This window comes from Haliotis rufescens, unplaced genomic scaffold, assembly GCF_023055435.1.
Source record: "Haliotis rufescens isolate VD_foot unplaced genomic scaffold, xgHalRufe1.0.p SCAF_19, whole genome shotgun sequence".
NCBI classification, from domain to species: domain Eukaryota; kingdom Metazoa; phylum Mollusca; class Gastropoda; order Lepetellida; family Haliotidae; genus Haliotis; species Haliotis rufescens.
The window spans coordinates 6,053,700-6,066,325 of record NW_025963879.1 but is presented as its reverse complement, the minus strand read 5'-3'; the positions used below and the strand labels follow the sequence as shown (position 1 = coordinate 6,066,325).

Sequence of the window (12,626 nt, the reverse complement as noted above, 5' to 3'; positions counted from 1 at the left end):
TAGTTGATGACATTCTGGTGTATGGATGTACTCCCGAGGAGCATGATCACAACCTGCGGAACATGCTTTCCCGCTCCCGTGACAAAGGTATTAAGCTTAACGAAGAGAAGCTTGAAGTTGGTGTCACAGAGACTATTATCTGAACTTTGACATTTCATCAATGCCTAATTTGACACAATGCTGGTGCATTGACCTCTATGTCATTTTGTTACACAGAGTTACTCATGATATATTCACCAGATGTTCACATCATGTGTGAGAGCAACATTCTGCATATATATGTTCATGTTAAGGGGAAAAAAATGTTGTTCCGCTGGTATGGCTTTGGATAAGTTTTAGGAAAACGTTACGGTTACTTGGCAACGACCACTTCTGGTGGCCATCATGTATGTTATCCTTGCTGGAGTAAAAGCATGGTGAAATATTGAAAGTGTTTTGGTTGTTGTGCCTTTCCCATCTGGCGTTGTCTGATTTTTATATGATTTCTATCGAGAAGGATGTCATAATTTAATATGTAAAACATTTTATCACCTTTGCTAAAGGTATGTAATGTTTCAGTGATTCTCATCAGTACTACAACAGGATGAACATATATACACACATACCCACATGAAAGCACGAAATGCAAATTTTGCATAGACTTAACTACAGCACTAAAATTAAATCTAAGTGATTCATTATCCATCAAACACAGATATCAGACATTACCAGTAAAGGTTTTAGAATGTTTATTTTGCTACTGTCAATTTCATTGTGGTCAAGTTCTTGTAAATAATATATAAATCATGCAAATCCCATATCCTCTCTCAGCTGATAACCTGATACATATATTTTCATAATGAATGAATCGTCCCATCTCAAAAGGACTAAATTGAGGCTAATATTAAGGATGAGCAAAGATATGATACACTTCCAACAAACTACAGTTACATCTGCAGCCATTTCCCAACTGTGACATCATCATATGCTCCAAAATCAATTTATCCTTCCAGAACATGACGAATATGGCTTCCCTTTCAGTTCTGATGACATCACTGCCGGATCTGAGGATGTCACTTTCGGTTATGAGACCACTTTCGGTGACTTTGACATCACTGCCATGACTACAAAGCATGATTCCTGGCGATAGATAACCTGAGATCTGTCTTACACCCATTAGACAATAATGATCAAAGGTTAACCCACCTTTCAAGGCTGCTGCTGTCGGAACTCTCATTCCGTCTTCTCTACCACCCCTGCAGGGAAAACTACTTAGCAAGAGATAGAATGGCTGCCACTACTGGCCCTAGATTTTAAGTCCCATGAAACGATAGGTTGACAAACTTGTTTTGAGGCTTCCCCTGTGAACTTAAGACCATCTATCCACAGACAGTGTGTTCCAGGGTCCCGTTGTACAAAACAATTAACCTCAGTGCTATGACTGTCGTAAGTCTATGTTAAGGTATAGGAGTTACGATCACCTTAGGGCTAAGACTGCTTTGTACAATGGCACCCAGTATACATGCATAGTTGACAGAACTCCTATCTTGTCTCATGGGTCCAAACATGGAGTAGACAGCTGTGGATGACGATGGCTGTCTGTGATGGTGGACTTCAACCATCCCCTGAAAATTGGCTTCTGTGAAATCTTTATCTGATAATGTCTTGCAAGAGATAAACACCACCTCCTGTTTTCTCTGTGAGATTCTTTTACTATTAAGATTGGGCATAGGAGACCGATTTGGTGTAACCACAAGTTTGCATCTTTTGCGGCATAACAAGGAGGAAAAGACGTGCACAATATCCATGTCCAAAATCATAAAGAATGCATTAACTTTGAGAGGTCCAATACCGTAAAATGTACCCTGGAAACCTGTTGTTGAAATGTGACGAACAATGTGAAGTATGTCCTACACCAATATTATCCAATGAAGAAATGGACAAACAGTTCTGTTGTTGTCTGTGGCAACAAACATCGAGCATAGGGATAAGTGGTGCATGAGAAAAAGTGGCACAAGCTGATTCTTGTCCTCATCGGATGAAAAGAAAACTTGTTGTATCCATATAGATGCACTAACTGGATGAGAAACAATTCTGATAGCACCGTAATTCAAGTGAACAGTAACTAGAAAAATTGTAAAAATGAACGTAGACTGAAGTGCAAAGTTACTGTACTGATTCCATCTGGAATTTTGGTGGATGTAACCAATATGTCTTGTTGAGAAACTTCAGCTCTATGAACAAGTGCATAACAACAAATCACCGATCATGTATCATTGGGTAATGGAAACTTGAAATCATGGTTCTCACTGGTCAGAGTAGTTGCACAGTAGAATGAATCACTTCACTCTTGCATAAACCAATTGCACTTCACCCATACATAAGCAATTGGCTGTCTGTGAATTTCATGCCTGTAACAAAAAAGAAATTGTTGCTGTACACTGCATCACAATCTCGTGATGTATTTTAAATTTCCACCAATCATTAGGAGTAAGTGTCAGATAAACCTTCAGTAGTTAAGAATCTAAGACCATAGAGATAATTATGACGATAGGGTTCCCAGACAGTCAAGGTCGACTTCCTCATCCTAGTTAGTTCCAAAACTGCCTCAGTCCGAACTTGGGTGGGAAAATATTGTCGCTGTAACCAAGTGAATTGGCTGGACATTCATATCTGGTAAAGACTCTTCCTGCATTTAACAATGCTATCAAGAAAACTGTTTATCACACTAACCCAGTCCGTACAGATGATAACTGGCATTTGTCATGAGAATTCCTCTTGTGGAATGAATCGATGAAGTCCCGTACTCTTATAATCTGTCACTCAATCATTACAGAGTGAGGTTGTTATGTGTTGAGATGGAAACCCACCCATGCTGGAGATGAACCAGATTCTATGTACTTTTCCCACCCTACTAAAAAGACCGCTGAGACCTGTGTTCTGTAATTCCCAAATAGCTCTCTTGTCTAATAACGCATGTACAGCCAACTCTGCTAACTTTGTCCGTTCCAGAAGAAGTCTGCGTCTCTCGGGATGGGATACAAGCTGTAGTTGTTGCTTATGCAACTTAAGCTACAACAAATGCAACTTATATCCGTTTTTCACAACTTCAAGAACTTTGCGGTCAGTCATGATATGCTTCCTCTTGGTTAGTTCAGACACCACTTTATTGCTGGGAACTTGTGAGATAACATGTTGCCTGGCTTGACATCCAAACTTGGGAAGTCAAGAGAATTTCCTACATCTTCATTATGCTGTACAAAGGCTATGGATGAAGCCCACTTGATCAATCAGCACAATGACTGGTGTATCCCCTGAGATGCCCTCATAGGACTCATGAAGAGGTGTATCTAGCTCCTTGATCCTGGCCATACGCAAAGACATCTTGATACTGGGAGATCTCATTAACTTGATGTAATCTTCATCAATAGATGAAGGGTCTAGAAAAGGACAACCTTCCATCTGGCAGATGCAACTTTACATTTGAGGCAGAGGCAATTTATCACTACTCAACTACTGCAAATTTTCATTGGCTTGATGGCCACAGGAGAGTATGACGCCTGTAAGCCGAAGACAATGGACCTCAACAACCAGAATACTACAGCATTTAAAGTGCAGTTTGTTCTTCTCCTTTAGGTTGCAGATCTGGTTTAAGGTGATAAATCTCAAAGGCAACTACGCTTGTCGTAAAAAGTGACTATGTTATCCATACAATTGTGTCTATCTTGACATCCGTCAACTTCTAAGTATTGCCGGGCAGTCGGGTAGCCCAGTGGTTAAAGCGTTCACTCGTAATGCCGAAGACCCGGGTTCAATTCCCGACATGGGTAGAATGTGTGAAGCCCATTTCTGGTGTCCCACGCCGTGATATTGCTGGAACATTGCTAAAAGCGGCGTAAAACCATATTCAATCAATCTAAGTAATGCCTATCAAACAATTTGTGACTAACGAGATCGGGTGTTCAGGCTTGGTGACTTGGTTGGTGCATGTCCTCGTATCCCAACTCAGTGGATCGATGCTTATGATGTAAATCACTGGATTGTCTGGTCTGGACTTGATTATTTACAGACCGCCGTCATGTAGCTGGAATATTGCTGAGTGTGACGTTAAACAACAAAGAAAAAAAATGACTGACTGAAGCAAGCTGAGGGTCTAGTGTAGCTGTGGCCTCTCTGGTGATGGTACCTGAGACAGGCTGCTTCTTAGGAACCACTGCTGGGTGTTTCCAGTGGTATCCATGACTTGTGTAGAGTCTGTACGGTAACCATGCAGTGACTGATGGTCACGGCTGGACGCTGCTTTCCAATTCTTGATGAGCTTGGATGGATGTGGATCAGGGCTTCTACTGGTGCTTGCTGCATGGAAACCATGCTTGTTAGTCAGCCAAGCCTAAACCAGTGATGTACAAAGAGGGGGGACAACCCTAAGGCCTCTTGGCCGGGGGATGATTCTGGGTCAACTTGTGCTGCTGGATACTTTTCTGAATCTCAGCTAGTGCAGTTGGAGACTCCACAATAGAGTGGGTGCATATCTCTGTCAAAGCTGTAGAGACAGACGAAAAACCTCACTGGTTTTCTAGCAGCCTGCTTCTATCTGGCCTTCTTCCAAGCATCTAGGCAGCATGAAGAAAATGGATTTCCACTGGTCTAAATTACCCATACTTTTGCAGTCAGCTGCAGATGACGGTGAAAGAGATGCCATTCTGTCCCACAACCTCAACCATTCTCACATGACCAGATTCAATAACTAATCAGCTGTAAATAGGATATTAAAGTATATGTATCTAGAAAAGTTAAACTGAAAGTATAGATTAACTACAGTGTGACAAACTACTATAGTGTGCTGGACAAACATTTTCATTGTAGCAGGAATGAAGTGAGGCAGTACAACTGATTATGGATAGTTGACATTGAAGAGGAAAGATTGACATAATGTGTGTATTACAGGATTTATTGCAGTTATGTAAATGGGGAGGGTATATGCAGGAATTATGTAAAACATGCATTTACATGTAATGTGTGGTCACTTACTCCTTGTTTGTAGAAGGGTTGAGAGCAGCCGCTACAAAACTCATGAGCACATTCAGGGCATTTGAAATGCATGCATCCTCCTTTCGCAAGTGAGTAGCGCATCTTACAGCTTGGGCAGTCTGAAAGAGAACATATTAAATATGATTATCATTAACATATGATGTATGCTCTATTAGAAACCAACTCATCTGCCCTTGATTTGCATGAGCTAAGACGTAGATGTTTAGGTTGATATATCTTCGAGCAAGTACACGCTCCAGTCGCTTATAACAAAGCTGAATGCCGCTGTTTGAATTGCGTAGATAAGGGTGTTTATTCAAGCATTATCATTCACCAAAACTTCCATATGCCATCTTATAATCTTGAATGTTTAGCTTGTTTTACAAATACTGTCTTTTAACTAATGTACAGAAATACCACTTTCTACTGTCAAATGAAACATGAAACATGTGTTTGAACCCATTTGACCCTGAACATGACAATTAATTATTGTTCAGTGTCTCTAATGTTCTCAGAAATTTTTATTGCCATTAGGGCCATGGTGGGTAACCAGAAAAGATTGTAGACAAACACATTTCACTGATTGTACCACAATCTTTGTAACATATTTAGCAGTGTAAATTTCACCCTAAGGATGAAAATTATTTACAAGGAATTTGATCAATTAAGAGATCTTACTTTTGCACTAAACTTCAGTGCCTTATGATAGTGTACCCATCACGATTGTGGTGATAAGGATTTTCTTAATATTAGGAATCTTTAAATGACATAGAAATGATAGTTTCAGTAGTCATTGGTCAGTGAGAATGGCTTGCTTCTTTCTTTGTATTTTCAAGTTTCTTGAAGTTTCATTTTTATTTCCATGACTGATATTAGTATAAAGCATTTTGGTTTGTTGCCAGGAATTATCGTGGTGGGGATGGTCTATATTATGAAGTGCAGTGATACTTGATACTGTGTAGTCTGTATGCCTCTGTTATTTTAAGGGAGTAATGCATGAGTGAAAAGTATCTGTACTGTGGTAATCTTTCATTTTGTTTGTCGGTCAGGGATGAAGTCATGTTCAAGATTATTGCACTTATTTAGCTGTGTGTGTGTGTGTGTGTGTGTTCTGACTCCGAGCCAACCAGTCCTTGTTTTAGCCCCTAAATGCCAAGCACCAGGCATGGTAACAACAAGTGCCATCTTTTTAACGTCTTTTGGTATGTCACAGCTGGGCATTGAACCCCGACGATGCTCTACCACTAGACCACAGAGGTGGTCTTTTGTTATCTGATTGGCCAGATCATGGTAGTCTTATTTATGAAGCCATTCGAAATAAGAACAGTTTTCTGATGGGAAATCTCATTTTCATCACAAGGTCACAACTCTTCACGGGGTGGCATCATGATTGAGCCAAGAAAGTAGGCAAGGGTGAAATCTACAACTTTGATACAGGCTAGTGGACACAATTGACTCAGTAAGATAATCATCATTAGGATATGTCCTTTCCAATGATATGCTTCTTCCTGAGGATAGGCTTGTGTTCCTGGATACGTTCCTGAAGGTTGGCTAGTGCCCTGGATACGGCTCTGAAGATAGGCTGGTGCTCCTAGATACGTTCCTGAAGGGAGGATGGTGCCCTGGATATGGCTCTGATGATAGGCTGGTGCTCCTGAAGGTAGGCTGGTGCTCCTGGATACGTTCCTGAAGATAGGCTGGTGCTCCTGGAAACGTTCCTGAAGACAGGCTGGTGCTCCTGGATACGTTCCTTAAGATAGGCTGGTGCTCCTGAAGATAGGCTGGTGCTCCTGGATACGGCTCTGATGATAGGCTGGTGCTCCTGAAGGTAGGCTGGTGCTCCTGGATACGTTCCTTAAGATAGGCTGGTGCTCCTGGATGCGTTCCTGAAGACAGGCTGGTGCTCCTGGATACGTTCCTGAAGATAGGCTGGTGCTCCTGGATACGTTCCTGAAGACAGGCTGGTGCTCCTGGATACGTTCCTTAAGATAGGCTGGTGCTCCTGAAGATAGGCTGGTGCTCCTGGATACGGCTCTGATGATAGGCTGGTACTCCTGAAGGTAGGCTGGTGCTCCTGGATATGTTCCTGAAGGTAGGTTGGTGCTCCTGGATACGTTCCTGAAGATAGGCTGGTGCTCCTGGATACGGCTCTGATGATAGGCTAGTGCTCCTGAAGATAGGCTGGTGCTTCTTGATACGTTTCTGAAGGTAGGCTGGTGCTCCTAGTACGTTTCTGAAGATAGGCTGGTGCTCCTTGATACTTTTTTGAAGGTAGGCTGGTGCTCCTGGATACTTTTTTGAAGGTAGGCTGGTGCTCCTGGATACTTTTTTGAAGGTAGGCTGGTGCTCCTGGATACTTTTTTGAAGGTAGGCTGGTGCTCCTGGAAACGTTCCTGAAGATAGGCTGGTGCTCCTGGATACGTTCCTTAAGATAGGCTGGTGCTCCTGAAGATAGGCTGGTGCTCCTGGATACGGCTCTGATGATAGGCTGGTGCTCCTGAAGGTAGGCTGGTGCTCCTGGATGCGTTCCTGAAGACAGGCTGGTGCTCCTGGATACGTTCCTGAAGATAGGCTGGTGCTCCTGGATACGTTCCTTAAGATAGGCTGGTGCTCCTGAAGATAGGCTGGTGCTCCTGGATACGGCTCTGATGATAGGCTGGTACTCCTGAAGGTAGGCTGGTGCTCCTGGATATGTTCCTGAAGGTAGGTTGGTGCTCCTGGATACGTTCCTGAAGATAGGCTGGTGCTCCTGGATACGGCTCTGATGATAGGCTAGTGCTCCTGAAGATAGGCTGGTGCTTCTTGATACGTTTCTGAAGGTAGGCTGGTGCTCCTAGTACGTTTCTGAAGATAGGCTGGTGGTCCTTGACACTTTTTTGAAGGTAGGCTGGTGCTCCTGGATACTTTTTTGAAGGTAGGCTGGTGCTCCTGGATACTTTTTTGAAGGTAGGCTGGTGCTCCTAGTACTTTCCTTAAGATAGGCTGGTGCTCCTGAAGGTAGGCTGGTGCTCCTGGATACGTTCCTGAAGATAGACTTGTGCATCTTGATACGGCTCTGAAGACAGGCTGGTGCTCCTGAATATGGCCTTGAAGATAGGCTGGTGCTCGTGCATACATTCCTGAAGATAGGCTGGTGCTTCTTGATACGTTTCTGAAGGTAGGCTGGTGCTCCTAGTACGTTCCTTAAGATAGGCTGGTGCTCCTGAAGATAGGCTGGTGCTTCTTGATACGGCCCTGAAGATAGACTGGTGATCGTGGATACGTTCCTGAAGATAGGCTAGTGCTCGTGGATATGTTCCTGTGGACAGGCTGGTGATCGTTGATACGTTCTTAAAGATGCTGGTGCTAGTCATTGTCTTACTTCAAAAGCAATACAAGAATCAGGAACCGTTATCTGGTAACAACATTGACCCAGTGAAGATCTTTTAAAACAAGGCTTGTGCTCCCCTTCTTGGGGATCTGTTTCTTTATGCATATGAATCGGCATTTCTGTTCAGATTGGCAAAGTCAAAACAAGGTAATTTGGTCAAGAAGTTTAACTTAAGCTTTAGGTACTGTAAATCTTGAAATTAACACGAGCTTGAATTAAATGCGAAAAACATCGCATTTATATCAACAATAAGACATTTTAGATAGCAGAAATACCAACTTAGACATATGCTGAAAAGAAACAACTATGTATTCAACATCACTGTTTATTGAGCAGAATTTGTAACAAATGTCATTCAAACTCTAATTACATCCTGTGAATTGTCACTCCTTTCAAGTGAGGATTCTCCTGTAAACCTGACAGAGGACATTTCTTTAGATATACATCCACTGATGCTTGAGAGGAGGGGGTGTCGCATTCATATTGAGTCGCATTTTTGGCTAGGGACCAGCGGTCGCATTCTTTTGTAGACGCATTAATTTCATGATTTACAGTATATCGATGATCTGATATCGTTCCTATAACAATAAAATAGACAATTCCTTTCCATTGATTTACCTACCTGAACTAGAAATATAGGAGACCAGTGAGACCGCCTCATCAGTTTCATATTTAGATCCATGCATAAAGATTCAGAGTGACAAAACAGTCTCCACAAGACTGTATGACAAGGGGGATGACTTCATCTTTCCAATAGTCAACTTTCCCTTCATGTCGAGCAATATTCCAGCAGTTCCAGCCTGGTGTTTACATTTCGCAAATTTTGAGATACAAGCGAGCATGCTCTTTCAACCAAGATTTCAAAGAGCATCATACAACTTTTGCTCAGAAGTTGTTTGATCAAGGTTACAACATTCAAGGCCTCAGTAAAGCTTTCAAAATGTTTTGTTGAAGACGTTTCCAAATTTGATGTAACAAAAGTCCGTATTTTGACTTGTACCATATGTTCCCATGTTTTTTCACGTGAACAATTGACTTGCCTTTGCATGTGTTTGTGATGGGTGCCACCCATGGGACATGTTACGCTCACCTTTTTCGCGAACACCTGGTACCATTACTATTTGATAGTGATTCATAAACACATGCTCATTATATAGTTGGAATTGTACAATCGACAATCGAAAGGGTTTCTAAAAAGGTTTAGTCGCTTTATTTATGTGATCATATTTTCTTGACTTTATGACAAACCTGGTAGCCATCGCTGGCTTTTGCCTATCAGAGATTTTGGTAGGCCGAATTATCAGTATCTAGAAATGTTGAAGATTTGGGCCTGACTTGTCTGTGGATTAATGGGTTATGTGTCCCACTTTTCATAGTTGTTATCTTTCCAATGATATCTGTACTGAACAACAAAAGATCCTGTGACATTGAATAAGATTTAATGCAAAGTTATGTTTTTTACCAAATCTGAAACAAATTTGGGTTTGCAACAGATAAAAGACTTAAATGGTTTAATTTGCCATACTGACTTCAGAAAATGCGTGATTTCACCAAAAACATGAACATGCCAAAATGTCGATTTACAAATCAATAGCGTGTGTGTCCACCTCTGGTTGCGATGCAAGCAACACATCTTCATCTCATGGAATGGACCAGGCGTCGCACAAAGTCCTGTGGGATATCTGTCCATATCTGCTGGAGCATGTTTCGAAGTTTCTGGAGTGTCTGTGGAACACATGGTTGACGTCGAAGGCGCCGATCCATCTCATCCCACATGTGCTCGATTGGTGAGAGATCAGGGGAGCGAGCCGGCCAGGGTATGACATTCACGTTGTTTTGTTGACGAGAATTCTGAACAAGTTGCGCAATATGAGGCCGGGCGTTGTCGTGTTGAAAGGTAATGCCTGGGCCATGACGACGCAAAAACGGTAGAACAGCAGGGCCAATGATCTCGTTGCGGTAGTGCTGTCCATTGAGATTTCCCTCTACCACTATCAAACGGGTCCTCTGTTATGCTGTAATCCCATCCGATACCATAACGCTGCCGCCCCCGAACCGATCTTCTTACATGACACAATGATTGATGGAACCTTCACCTCGACGTCGGTACACTCGAATCCGTTCCATCGCTGTGGCTGAGATGAAAACGAGACTCGTCAGTGAATAGAACTTGTCCCCACTGAATGGCCGTCCAGCATAGACGCTGTCTGAACCACTGTAGACGTGCTTGACGGTGGTTTCCTGTCAAAATGGGACGTATGGCGGGTCTTCTGAGGCACATATGAGGCCACGACGTACGGTTTGTGAAGATATTTGTCGAAGGCCAGGGATCCTTCTTGCAGTCACTGTTGCTGGCTGGAAACGATTTTGTAGGTGTGTTGTTCGAATCCAGTTGTCTTGTCGATTATTGGTTACGCGTGGCCTGCCACTCTGAGGATGGTCTCTGATTGCATTCGTCTGTTGCCAACGTTGCCATACACACCAAATGGTGTTTCTGTGGATGTTAAATTGTCTTGCAACATCACGTTGATTCGATCCTGCTTCAAGCATACCAATGGCTCGCAGAGGCTTATTTTCGGACAGGCGTGGCATTTCATAATGTTGAATAATTGCGTAATTTTGTTGTTTTTCTGAGTGGTTGTTGTCGGCATGATGCTAAACAATACATATGGAATCCTGTTAACGCACGTTTTTATACCCATTCTTGGGTAGTGAAATGCATGGGGCTAGCATAAAAGTCAACTTTTGCATGGAATGCATGCTTTTCTGTAGTAGTTGCGTTTTTGTGACTTGATTCCATACATGTACTACATTATTGAAAACCAAACTTTACTTGTTTGAAAAATACACTAACATATTGGTGTCACAGGAACTATTGTTGTTGAGTATACTTAGCATTCCCATTTGTTAATTAACATGATTAAGGCTCTTGCTCAGCCAGATTATGCTTGACATGCATCCTCTATATCGTGGCCATTCTTAAGTCAGACTTGTATTTCAACCCATATAACAATGTATGGTGATACTCACCTATCCCACTCTCTTCCAATACCTTGGCTAGTCCAACGGCTTGGTTTTCTGGATCATTGTCAAACTTCCACTGTGTGAACTCTTCACAGGTTAGACCTTCATGCTGATCTTCCCACTGGTAAACACAGAGAAGAGTATATTCCATAATTCCCAAAACATCAAACAGTTAAGGAGCATTTCTGATATGAGGGGAGGCTAAAATTTGGTGGGTCTAACTACAAAGGATGTATAGTACAACTTCATCAGTTTGCATGTATGAAGTACTTTCCATGCTTACAAGCTGCATTTGAACCAAATACACAACAAGGCAGCATATATGCCCTGTTTTCAAACGACACCTGTTTTCAAACAGCCATATTGATTGTGATTCTCTTGTAATAAAGAGAAGTGTGAAGCTGCTGATTTGATAGGTAACATCTCTGCAATCATTGATTACAAAAATGCTCCATGTCAGACTCCAGGGGTAAGTCTACCATATTAACTTCTCTAACACCTTCTGCACCTGCATCTAAAAACAACATGTGTAACATAGTAAATTCAAGATTCTACCATGAATTTGGAAAATACTTGATTTTGATTGGTCATTCAGAGGTATCAAATCACAATAAACCACTCTGATTGAATTTGATAGCTGCATCACTGCGGAAGCTAATATTTCAAAATAGTACTGCTTTTACAATCACTGTCGGTAGGCGTATCTAAATAATTATTGGCTACACGTTCGGTTCCAAATTTAATTTAGCATGGTTATATATAAATCTACAGGTAACCTAGCTCTACATTGAAAACACAGTATGTTTATCTTCTAATTATTTGCAGGAAATATCGTCTGCTTATTGAACATGTGACCTAAACTAGAAGCAAATTACATCATTTTTTCAAAAGTATGCAAACCTATTCGGGTAATTACTTATTAGATTTTTATGTTTTAATTTATTAATTTTCGGATTTATTGGATGCATTCTGATGAGGCCTTGTCAAGAAGCTCACTCCACTGTGGTAAAGGATGGGATTAGCATTCAAATTGCCAGAATCTTGTCTGTGCTAATCACAAGTCTTTATTACAGTTGAAGTGGTATGATTGAGAGTTCATGTACTAAATATGGACCAGAACCTCAACTTGCCAAGTTCGCTGTTGCCATCATCTTAAGGTGGAAATCAAAAGATGACAACTCACTTTCCTTGAACTGGTTCAATGGTTTCACGAAAAGAGATG

At 41.7% G+C, this 12,626-nt stretch overlaps 1 protein-coding gene across 2 annotated transcripts in view; it reads right to left on the bottom strand.

The window, feature by feature from the left end:
• The window catches only part of LOC124148417 (E3 ubiquitin-protein ligase RNF31-like), a 265,524-nt gene that overhangs the window by 50,486 nt on the left and 202,412 nt on the right, over positions 1–12,626 (bottom strand). For both annotated transcript variants that reach the window (XM_048398840.1, XM_046519497.2), the window contains 2 exons: positions 11,411–11,525; positions 5,011–5,129 (listed from right to left, as the gene is read on the bottom strand). In XM_048398840.1, the coding sequence (XP_048254797.1) occupies positions 5,011–5,129; positions 11,411–11,525 (234 nt within the window). The remainder of the gene's footprint in view (positions 1–5,010; positions 5,130–11,410; positions 11,526–12,626) is intronic.